Below are 12,921 nucleotides of genomic sequence, written 5' to 3' on the forward strand. Positions count from 1 at the left end.
TCGCTCGGCATCAGGGAAATCCAAATCAAAACCTCAATGAGATACCACCTCACACCAGTCAGAATGGCTAAAATTAACAAGTCAGGAAACGACAGATGTTGGTGGGGATGAGGAGAAAGGGGAACCCTCCTACACTGTTGGTGGGAATGCAAGCTGGTGCAGCCACTCTGGAAAACAGTATGGAGGTTCCTCAAAAAGTTGAAAATAGAGCTACCCTACAACCCAGCAATTGCACTACTGGGTATTTACCCCAAAGATACAAATGTAGGGATCCGAAGGGGTACATGCACCCCGATGTTTATAGCAGCAATGTCCACAATAGCCAAACTATGGAAAGAGCCAAGATGTCCACCGACAGATGAATGGATAAAGAAGATGTGGTATATATATACAATGGAATATTATGCAGCCATCAAAAGGAATGAAATCTTGCCATTTGCAACAATGTGGATGGAACTGGAGGGTATTATGCTGAGCGAAATAAGTCAATCAGAGAAAGACATGTATCATATGATCTCACTGATATGAGGAATTCTTAATCTCAGGGAAAAAACTGAGGGTTGCTGGAGTGGGGGTGGTGGGAGGGATGTGGTGGCTGGATGATAGACATTGGGGAGGGTATGTGCTATGGTGAGTGCTGTGAATTGTGTAAGACTGTTGAATCACAGACCTGTACCTCTGAAACAAATAATACATTATATGTTAAAAAAAAAAAAAAGAAGATAGCAGGAAGGGAAAAGTGAAGGGGGGGAATCAGAGGGGGAGACGAACCATGAGAGACTATGGACTCTGAGAAACAAACTGAGAGTTCTAGAGGGGAGGGGGGTGGGGGGATGGGTTAGCCTGGTGATGGGTATTAAAGAGGGCACGTACTGCATGGAGCACGGGGTGTTATATGCAAACAATGAATCATGGAACACTACATCAAAAACTAATGGTGTAACGTATGGTGATTAACATAACATAAAAAAAAAAAAAGAGCCCTGATACCTTTTGCGGGGCGGATAATAATAATCTGGGAGCCAGAAGTGCTTGTTGCTGCTGCATTGTCACTTATTTCTTAGGTCTCTTCAGGGAAAAAGTCAGTAACTATGTATTTAAGAAACATTTCCACTTAAAATTTAACATTAAATGGCTTTAACTTAATATTTTTCTCTTACACTGAAGGTTTTGTTCTGACCGCATAAACATACTCATTTATTATATCCACAACAGCTGAAAACTTACAATGCCAATATTACCATTAACAATGAAACCACGGAATGACATTTATAATTTCTTTGCAGTTCTTTTTTTCTAAGGGTGCTCAGTCCAAATATGGGGTTCTGAAGTCACTCCCCAATTTCTTTTCTAAGTAATTATGTCATAATATGATATTCAGTTATGTACACTTATTTCAGCTAGTTTATAAATTCTAGGTTTTAATTTTCTTTTTTTCCTTAATTTTCTTTTTTCCCATATTTCCAGAGAGTGTTAATCTTTTACTTCTCAATTCTTATAACAGCAGTTTATAAAATTGGGAAATTCACCCTCCTCCTATTACTTAAGTACAAATATTTCTCAGTTTTATATATCTTTTCACTTCGCTTGTGTTTTTTTTGAACCAGGCAAAACATTTAGTTTTTGATTATTATGTAGTTGAATTAATTGCTTTTGGGTTTTAAGGCAGAGTTTAGAAGATTTCCCCTTTCCAGATTACAAAGAAATCCATATAAATTTTCTTCTGGTATTTGGTTTTATTTTTAATATTTAAATTTCTAATACATTTGGAATTTATCCTGGTATAAGGTACAAGTCCAATTTTCTATTTTTCCAAATGGCTATCACTTGTCCCAATATCATTTATTTAAAGATCCACTCAAACAGCTGATTTGAGACTTTCATCTTTATCACATCCTAAATTTCATATACCCTGGGGTGTCATTTGGACCTTCCCACCTGTCCTATTGGTCTGTCTGGCTGCTTATGCACTGATACCATCAAAGCCATACTGTTCTAAGTGCTTAGGCTTTAATGCCTTAATATCAGATATGTAGAGCTTGCTCGCTCTTCTCTCCCTTCCAATATTGCTCTTGTTCGTCAAGGTTTTCCCCGCTATTCTTTCTTGTATATTTCTCCATATGAACCTTATATTCAACTTGTGTGGCTCCAGGAAATAAGAAACCAGTCTGTATTTGTTTAGGAATCATCTTAAATTTGCAGATTAAACAGAAGTGAGAGTTTTAAGTTTTATCTTCTTATCTAAGATCAGGACATTTGTTCAAATCTATTTTTATGCCTGTCAGGAGTGTTTAAAAGTTTTCTTCATATAGGCTTTGCTCATTTCTTGCTAATTTTATTCCAAAGAATGTTATATTAATAGTTGCTACTGTAAATGGGGTCTTCTACTTAACCTTCTGATTGGATATTCTTTGTATATAGGAAGGCTGCTGATTTCTTAGGCTACGTTTTAATCCACTTAAAACAAATGGTCTTCATTAGCCTGCTAAAAGCAAATAGAGATTTAATTTTTCATTCGATTTTGTTTGGTGGAAGGAATAGCACTCACTCTTTTTCCACAAGCATATTACCACTGTAGGATTTAAGTATGTTTCACAAAGGAAGACAAAAACTCACCTTGGTGTATTCATCTTTGGCCTTGGTGAGCATTCGTAAGATATCTACTTCCTTGCCCTCTCCTGAATTGAGGATCATTGGGGAGTTTCCTGCTCCACCTCCCTGATGGGCTTTCAACTGTTCATATTGAGTTAGGCTAGAAAAATAGAGGGGAAAATCCACACAAGAAAAACAAACTCAATACAAATGGCTTTTAAAACCATCTAATTCCCATCCAATTGATTTTATCTTTTTTTTTTTAAAGATTTTATTTATTTGTCAGAGAAACAGAGAGAAGGAGAGAGAGAGAGAGTGGCAGGCAGAGGAAGAGGGAGAAGCAGGCTCCCCGCTGAGCAAGGAGCCCGATGATGTGGGGCTTGATCCCAGAACCCTGGGATCATGACCTGAGTTGAAGGCAGACGCTTAACTGACTGAGCCTCCAGGCGTCCCCACTTGTTTTTATCTTGTTATAGTCATGGTAGAAGTAAGACTGCTTAGGAAGTGAAAGAAGAAAAACAAGAGTTGAGGTCCTGAGTATAGTGAGTACATGTATGAACCCAGAGGAGGGGTGGCCAAACTATGTTCTGCAGGCCAAATCCGGCACACCATGTGTTTTTGTAAAGAAAGTTACAAACAGCCACACTCACTGGTTTTTGTATCATTTACATTTAAGGCCGGCTTTCACACCATGACTGCAGAGCTGAGTAGCTGTTACACAGACCTATGGCCTCGCAAGGCCTGAAATACTTTTTGGTGTTTTTTTTTTTTCAGAAAAAGTTTGCCAACTCCTCATTTAAAGCATTTGAAAGGACTCATTAATTGCTAAGGAAACCCAATTTAGAGTTCTCAAACATTGAGCAAACCTCATGGCAAATAGAGATTGCCCCCTTCCTTGTTTCAACGTGCCTTGTAGTCAAAGCAAAATTGATCTCAGCAACTCAAATCCTATAGTCCTCTGGCAATTTATAAACAACGAAGATTCCATTCCAGAAGAGGGGGCATTAAAACAAACAAACAAACAAAAAAACCCAAAAACGGAGCAATGAAGAGTGTCTTCTGTTTTCCTGAAAAAAATACAGGAGGGAGACCAGATGGCTCCTATATGGTGCCAGGGGACATTAAGAAAAATACTTTTTCCTTTTGTGTGCTTTGACTTTCAGCTCAAATTTTTATAACGGCCATGCCATTTATGGTAAAAGACATCTGAGAACTTACTGGGAGATTTAATTCTAACTGAGGAAGGGCTCAGAATCCACACATATCAGCTGCTTATTGCTAGTCAACAATCAATTTCCTGCCCCAGCTGTTAAGTAATTACTGCAGAATGCTAACAATTTGAGCACGGTCTCTTGGCTGAGCCACAGGGTATTTTTTCATCTATATGAAATCCTGCTATTATTATCCGTTGTACAGTTTACAATAACATGAATGTGTTAGGAACTAGTTGTTATGGGGGTAAATACCATTTTGAACACACTTAATCACCATCTGCAACGTGAGCTGGTTACCTACAATTAGCTATCGCAAGCTAGATTTTCAGAAATCTGTTTATAAAAAAGTGTCCCACACATTTCATTTTTGGGGGTCACTTTTTAGTCATTTCATTGCCCCAGGATTTAAAATTGGAAACCGGTCCTTTCACAGATGGAGACGTGTTGTCAGATTTGCGTGGGCAGAAGCCATACTGTGTGTCTGGCGGAGCCCAGTCATCGGCCGGGACACAGCATGTGTAGGAAACGTATTTCATTCTGAGGCTCTAAACCATCCCCATAAAGCAGGGAAATACTGCGTCACAGGGAGCAGCCCTGGGGCTCAAGAACTGATCAAGGATTTGACCAGTCACAGAGGAAACAGCACGCTTACCTGGGCCTCCCTTTCAATGCAGTCAGGGGGCCAAGAGTAGGACAGTCAGACCCTGATTTAAGTTTCCCAAAACGCAGGTGAGACAAACCACAAGGTATCAAGAGATTAAAAGAAAAAGAGACTAGCAGCAAAAAAAAAAAAAAGGGACTGCCTACCAATCACTAAACTAATATTAACTCCAAAATTTCCAGTAAGATTGAAAATAAAGTCTATCCTAAGTACTCACAGCATTTGAGATGTGAGGGAACTCTGAGCTTCCACAACCATGGAAATGCAGTTAAAGGAAAGCGTTTAGGGTGGAAAGGAAATGAAAGATTTTAGAGAATGTGTAGCAGCCTTTAAAATATTCCGAATGTTCTTTTTACTGAAAGCTATACTGATGACTTTTCAGAGAAAAAAAGCCTGCTAATTTACAAATGAGGAAAATATTGAAGAAAACTGCCATCTGGAACGATTCATATTATAGATATTTCACCCATGAAGAACAAAAATGAGGGGAACTATTCTACATGATAAACCTTACCTAGTGAAAATGTAAAAAGTTGTGACTATGTTTATTTTTCATTTAAGTAATAGTAAATGTTTTCCTAGCCATGGAGGAAAGGGCTGCTGTAAGAGATACAGTCTGCTAAAAATATAGTGGAGTTACTCTTGAGAAACACAAACAAATGCATCACGTCCAGAAAAATACTTAGCCTTTCAGCACCTACTTTTTCATAAGCTCTGCAATTCTTTGGCATTCTTCCTTATCGTAAAACCAAATCCCATATATGGACACTGCAAAAAACACATCAAACAAATTATGAGCACCTTTAAAACTACAAAATGGAAAGAAATTCCCTTTCCAACTTGAAGAAAATACATACTTATGGATAAACAAATCTAATCATTGGAGTTTAAGCTTGAAAACCTAGTGTTGGAATTGTCTAAGCCCACAGAGAACTCTGGAGTGGTCTTCTGCATATGTGGGGACACATATGCCCCCCAATAATCTGTGCTATCCTTAACAATATAGCACCTGAACGTAACAGGCACTTGGCAAATGCTTCTTAAATGAATGAATACAGATTGAAGTGAAATCAGAATTTCTAAACTCCAGGCTTTGAAATGTCCTGTGTCTGGGTGGCTCAGTCGTTAAGCTTCTACCTTTGGCTCAGGTCATGATCCCAGGGTCCTGGGATTGAGCCCTGCATCGGGCTCCCTGCTCGGTGGGAAGCCTGCTTCTCCCTCTCCCACTCCCCCTGCTTGTGTTCCCTCTCTCGCTGTGTCTCTGTCAAATAAATAAATAAAATCTTAAGAAAAAAGAAAAGTCACTGTGTCCAGACTCCAGTTGCACATTTATACACATATTTCATCTTTATTGTGAAGTATCCAGAAACCTGATGCATGAAATTAAGCCTAGAAACCTCTCTCCCCCTCCACTTCCTCCCAGGAATATGTTCACCAAAAAACTGGCTTTCTAAGCTGTAAGTTAGGACACAGTGCAGGAAAAAATAAAATTCAATAACAAATCTCTGACTTCAAAATGCCTGTATGGAAAATTTATAACTGTTGAAAGATGAGATGTGACCATGACTTAATCATTTAGTAATGAAAGAAAAATGTGGTATAATGGAGCTATGGATTCATTTAACAAGTTTCAAAATAAATTGTATACTTTAGTATGTGCCTATCTATGTCATTTTTATAGCAAAGGCTAGACAGTTCCAAAATACATTTATAATGATCAAGTTGAGGATCTGCTGGTAGTAATCATATAAATAATGCACTAGCTACAGATACATTTTCAAACGCTTCATTGAAACCAGCAGCAATGTTACGATAGGGCAATGAAAAGCAACAAAATATATTTTTTAAAGGAAAAACTTTTTAAAATTTGAACATTCAAAATATTTAATTATCTGAATATTATTTGGTCATTAAAACAGCTATGATGCTTTGACAACTTCTTTCCCCACCCACCTGACCAATGCCTCAGTGTGAGATTTCTGCTTCTTGTCAGTAGTGATTCAGATAACAAAAGCTTCAGGAAATGTCTTCTCAGTGCTATTTTAGGTGGATATTTTTAAAAGGAACCCCATAAATCTGAATTACTGACTTCCAAAAGGTGGCAACGGGGTTTTAAACTTTTTGTATGATTAGTGTGCCAGGATATTTTACCAACCTACACGTGAAGAGGGGGAAAGAAATGGAAAGAACCCTCCAGCATTTTCTTGAATAGGACCATCTTATCCTCTTAAAAATACATACACATATTTCTCTTTACTACACTGATAATCTTTTGAAAAAAGAATATCTGAGTTCTGAAGCCTATGTGCTGAGAGAGCCTTACTATCAAAAAGAAATTATTTCGTCTCAAGGTCATTAAATGTGTATCTTAAAACTTTTCATTCAAGATTGTTAGCAGCCCGTCCACACTAACGTCCTACTCTGACTGCCTACACACACTGTGACACACTAACCCATCTCAGCTAGTGTCCTTGGAAGCACAAGTACCCTGGATCACCGACATTCAAAGACAATAAATCTGAATACGGTTGTGTCTTACGGTGGTTTTAATCTTAGTTATAAAACTAACAGCTCAGTGTGCTTTTTTGGTTACAGTGATAACTTCCTTTCCTGGGAGACTGGGTTTTCCAAAACTATCAGAAAAGAAAGGTGGTAGGTAGCAGGGGGAAAAAACACAGCATGACTAGGAACTTGCAGGCCCAGTCGCGGTGGGGAACCAGCCATTTGTGCCTCATCTGTAGGATATATTAGTAGAAATGCTCTGAGTGTCATTTTGTTTGTTTGTTTGATGTTACACATTGGTGGCATTTGACATAAGGAATTCGGTTTTCGGAAGAGCGGGATGCCAAGGAAACTGTTGATACAAACAGAAAAGCAGTTTGACAATGTCATTACCATGAGATAAATGAAATGTAGATTTAGGGAGGAAAAATGCTATGAAAACATCTTTCAGATGTCAGCGCAGAATGAAGGGAAGACCAGGTTTGTCATGACTATTTGAGACATTGTGGAGATTTCTTTAGGACCTGATCATTTATCATTAAAACAACATGACTTCAAGCATAAAATGGGCTCATTTTGAAATAGCATTTTCATCCCAGTTAATATTTGGTTTGAACGTAAAACGTAACTCGTCAGGGGAGAAAAAAACAGATTTACCAACAGTCCTGGCTACTGAAGGGTAGCACCAAGATAAAATGTTGAACTGGGCCTAAGTTTTTTCTCCTTAAAATAGTTTTGCGGCTTGCATTACATTCCAGTGGGAGAGGGGCCGCGGTTCCATGAACGTGCACATTCCAACCGAAGTTTTCTGCCTCTTAGGCCCAAGGTCTCCCAACCCTTGGACAAACCTATCACTTCCCGCACAAGAGGGTATATCAAAGCAGCTCGTGGTGATATATAAAAACCAGAGATCATCATGCCTCAGGGAGGTGATGAGCTGACAGGCTGACAGAAACAATTAACTTCACATTTCAATCCCAGTTTTCCTGTAAAAGCCACTGGGTGAGGGAGGCAGTGAGTGCGGCAGGCAAGGAAGAAAAAACTCGGTTGAGAAGAACCCAAAAAGAAGGTGTGGTTTTTCGAATTCTAAGCCTGAAAAAGTAATCACTGTGACCTGAATTTGCAGCGATGGTGACGTGCCGTGTGGGCCTGCAGAACGCTGAAATGTTATTGTGGGAATGACCTCTGGGCTTTAAGAAATTACAAGGAGGGAAGCTTGCGAGGAGGCTATTTATTTACTTGAAAACAGTGACCTAATAGTACACATCTGGAGGTTCACCATGCTTCGAGCCTTTGGCCAGCCCTCTGCGCCTGCATACCAGCCACTTCCCAGTCACCCCGCCACCGAAGCAGAGGTGAAGTTTAAGGGCACTTTGGTGCATGAAGCTCAACTCAACTGGTTCTACATCCCTCCTGGAGGTAAGAAACCCCAAAATGAATAGGAAGAACAGGTTGAAATGTACTCCAAAATATTCTAATGACATCTAGAATGTGTGACATAAGGACTCATCTTTTTGGCAATCCTCTTCGTATTTAATACAGGACTTTTCAGCAGCACAGTTGGGAAATTTTGCCTAAAATTGCACTGTGGTGGTCTATCTCATGCTTTGGAAATTCTCAGTCAGAAACAAAACCAATGTTTGGGGCAACAGGCAAGATAATATTGCCTTTATATAGCTATTGAAGCATCAATCTTCCCTTTTCCTTTTAAGTCTGCATGGATGATTAAGGAAAGCAAAAGCTCCCTATTAGATTTCATGTCTGAATGTCATAGGTACACACAGATGACAGACAGAGCAAGCTGATTGTATCTGATAATGGTATTTTCTTCTTTTTTAATTTCTTCAGCAGAAAAATCTAAAGCTGGTAAAATGTTAAGAGGCTAGTTAAAAGGTCATCAGAGGCAATATCAAAATGTCCTTAAATCACATTCATTTAGAACTCTTGGATTCTTTTTAGCATGGAGCATTACTTCATTCTGGATGTTCTTTGGGGATTTACCTCATCTAGTTTATGTTCCTAACAAATATTTCTATACAATCTGTTCTTTTAAGACATTTATCATTTGTTCCATATTTTACCCAAAATATCTTTCAACTCCAAATCATGAATGGTAGCTTGCAATCTTTTAACAAGGACTCATGCTAATATTTGTGCAACTTTAAAATATAAGGCATATTTCCATGCAGTTAGGAAGTAGATAATGCGTAATTACATAGGTAAAGTTTAAATAGGCATGAGAAGGATATCTGATTTGGCAATGCTCTCCTTTCTCTCTCTCTCTCTTTAATAATAATTTCACTCAAAAGCATAGGGATATATATTTCTTAGAATGCAGCAAAGAAGGCATTTAAATTCTTTTTTTCACTAGGAAAACTATGGAAATGTGGCAGTGTAAATTACACAAATCTCTTCTGCGCACTTAAGGATAAACCAAAATTTTAAAATTTCTTCAAACCCCATTCGTCTCATCAAGTCTTTCTCAAATGAGTGGAATAATAATCCCAATGTAAGAACCAAGAACATCTAAACATACATTTGATGTAAACACTTGTTTTTGAGATTCGCTCAAATATCATATGTCTTGATTTATGGTACCATTTATCTATTTCAAGTTTCTGTAAGATTGACCACACTGAGGATGACTGGTTACTGGTATTTGGTAGTAAGCATGCACACACAGCTACTACCCCCTGAAAGATCACAAGGTAGCTAAGAAATTAGAAACTTAGAACCGTGAAGTTTTAGAGCCGGAAGGCAGCTGAGATGTGGGTAGTTCAATAGCCTATTTCACTAATGAGGAATGTGTGGTCTCACAAGGTGAAATGACTTAGCCAATGACATCTTGACTGGTTCCGTTTGCTCTGAAATATGCTCCTCCCCCAGCCTTACAAATGAAATAAATAAGACGGAAACAAGTTTTACATTTGACTGAGTTGTAGGCTTGGTTATAAGAGACGGAAATGAGCCTTTTCTAAAGCCAAGCTTCATATGGAATCTCAAGAGGAAAAAAGGTGAGAGGGAAGGGAGGGAGGAGATGAGTGTGGACGGAAAGGAGAGGGAGGAAAGAGAGAGGAATCCGAGATTTCTAGTATTGGCCCTACTTTGATGGCAGTGAGTGCTAGGACAGCAATCACACTGCCCTTGTCCTGGCAGCCACAGATGGGAAACACAAGCTATGTTTGGCGGCTCCATGTTGACTCTGTACTTCTACCCCATTTGGAATGCTTTGCACTAAAAATGTTTTTCTTCCTCATGTTCTTTAATGCCTTTAAAGTAATGTTCTTTCATTCACCTTGCCTTAGCTCTACTGACCAAACACGGACACAATCTTGTAAAACAAAATCTTCACTGGCCACAGAGAGAATCTACATAGCACTGTTATCTTTGGCCCCTAGTCTGGTTCTTTTCATATGACATAGTTTTACTGCACCTCACAAATCAGTGATCCCATGATCTCAAAATATTGGAAAGTTCACAATAGATGAGAAGCAGTTTCTATTTTATGGGTGACTAATCCTCATGAAACATTTTGGGAGAAACAGTAGAAAACCTAAATAAATACTGTGAAGTATAACAACCTTTCTTCTAAATAAGTTAACTTCACTAGAAAGTTAATGCCATAAACAGCAACGACAAAAACAATCTCTCAACTAAAGCATTAAACTAATTTGGGTTAAATTAATATGTATCTCCAACTATAAACTAGCATTTATTATTTTGAAAGAAAAGGATGGATTTATCTTTTAAGAAGTTTTTATTTATAACAAATGCATGTTATGTCATTAGGCCTTCCTAATCTCCATAGAGGTCATTATCCTCCCAAAATGAGACCCCAGAGGTCTGCGGCTGGCCTCAAGTTCATGAAAGGCCAGGTGGAATCTTTTTCATGATACACTAACTTCCTAATTTTATTTATTTCAGGGTAAAGTTCCTTTAATCTAAGAGATTTAACAGAGTAAATAACCATTTTAAAAAACATTAGGAAGAGAAAAAGTCTCCAGTAACAATAAATATAAATAGGAACAACTTATTCTGTTTTGTTGGTCATTTAAATTTGTATTTTCTTTTTGTTCATAACCCTGCTGATAAATTTCAAAATCTAGACCACAAATAACAAACATGGGTTCCCCAAAGTGTCTTTCCCCCTCTCTGAGCTAACAGTCCTCCTGAAGACTCAGGTTTTCCCATTCCTGTAGGGATAAATAGCCTCAACTTTTCTGTTGTTCCCATAGTTTTTTTGTATATCCTTGCGCCAAAAAAAAGAAAGGAAAAAAAATTGAGCACACATCATAATTAAGTATTTACACAACTGTTTCCTCCACTAGACTATGAGCTCCAGCATAATGACAAGCACGTGGTAGATATTCAACAAATATTTGCTGAGTTGAACTGAAATCAGACTTTAAGATCTTATAGTATCAGTACGCCTTGTAATGCTAATATTAATAGTTACCACTATTCTTGGCTAATTACACATCACAGACTAGATGTCCTAGATCCTCTGTATTCAATCATCACAACCTCTACCAGGGATTACAGCATGGGGATTCTCCTCACAGTGCTCCTTTATTTCTCCTTGTAACTGGAGTTTATTTAGCTTTAAACATTTGGTAACCTTAGGCATCAGTAATGATGGGATCTTGTCATTAAGGGACAAGCTCCCTAGGATTGTATATTTCTATTGATCCAGCACTATGCAAGCATTAATATATTCATTTTATGTGTATTTATTATTACAACAATTCTACCATATACCAGTCTTCCTGATTGAATACCTGTCAGGTCCTGGCAACTAAGAGCTCAAAGAATGCAATTAATCTGCAAAATCACATACATTTATCTTCAGAGTATAACTAATAGTACTTCGATCTAGCAGAAAAAAAGAATTCAAATTCCAGTCATGTCTGATAATAGTAATCTGAAGCTTACATATACAAGTACCTAAATTATCTTAAAAACATAATATTTATATGCAATGTCAATTATTCCAGCAACACACGGAAAACATACTATTTGAAGTGAATCTCAATGTAGTAAAATAAGTCTTATCTCACACAATTGTAGTTTGCAAAAAATACATGTTTAACCTAAACATAAGAGTATTTCTACAAGTCAGAACTTGTCCCAATGAAAAGCAGACTTCTTCATATTTGAATCAGATTATTTAACCAACTGTTTAATAATTATAGTAATAGCTTTACTGAAAATACCCTACCTATAAAGTATATGATCAATGAAAAATTTCTAAGATTTTATATAGCCGTGGCCTACCAAGAGGAGCTGAATATTACTTCTTCATTGAAGGAAAGTGAGCCAGAGTTTCTGTACTTTTTCCAATTTGACCTTAATCTATAATTACGGATATAGGAGATACTACTTTTCCCAAAGCCCTTTATGTTATACACAGTTGAATCATGTTTTGGTCCCACTTAAATTAGAGTTCTAAGGCTGTATATAGGATAATTCTAACATAAATTCTTGGCTAAAATTGTTTTCTTTTTCCAAAACCCATAAGAACATGAAGATTTGCAATTTTTCCTTCTGTGGTTAAGAAGAAAATTAATCCAATAGTTTCAAATTAGTTATTTGAAACTATTTTCTAAATGATTTTTGGACAAAAATCAGTAATATAAAAGACTCTAAAAGAACAGATATGAACACTCAGTGTAGCCATAATGAGCACTTACTATATGCAAAGCACTGTGTTAGCGTAGGAAAACTGAAAGATGCTTCACACATTAAGCATTTCAGAAAGTGTTTTGGAATCCAGTTTTTGCTCTGCCAAGATTTAGACTTCTATCATGCCAAACTGGGCTCTCAGAAACAAAATATAAAATACAGTCTATCTCCAAGCCACAAATGTAGTGTATGAATCCAAATAGCATCACTATGCAGATGTTTCTTTGGTAGAAGTTGAGAATCTTAAAAGTTCTTAAAAATCTTATGGTT

General features: G+C 37.5%; 1 protein-coding gene across 4 annotated transcripts in view; it reads right to left on the bottom strand.

The window, feature by feature from the left end:
- DCP1B (decapping mRNA 1B) overlaps positions 1 to 12,921 on the bottom strand; it is a 55,313-nt gene that overhangs the window by 15,347 nt on the left and 27,045 nt on the right. For all 4 annotated transcript variants that reach the window (XM_035028537.1, XM_035028536.1, XM_035028535.1 and 1 more), the window contains exons 4-5: positions 5,169 to 5,235; positions 2,617 to 2,752 (exon numbers count right to left, since the gene is read on the bottom strand). In XM_035028537.1, the coding sequence (XP_034884428.1) occupies positions 2,617 to 2,752; positions 5,169 to 5,235 (203 nt within the window). The remainder of the gene's footprint in view (positions 1 to 2,616; positions 2,753 to 5,168; positions 5,236 to 12,921) is intronic.

Source organism: Mirounga leonina, unplaced genomic scaffold (assembly GCF_011800145.1).
Source record: "Mirounga leonina isolate KUSES-001 unplaced genomic scaffold, KU_Mleo_1.0 Mir_201, whole genome shotgun sequence".
NCBI classification, from domain to species: Eukaryota; Metazoa; Chordata; class Mammalia; order Carnivora; family Phocidae; genus Mirounga; species Mirounga leonina.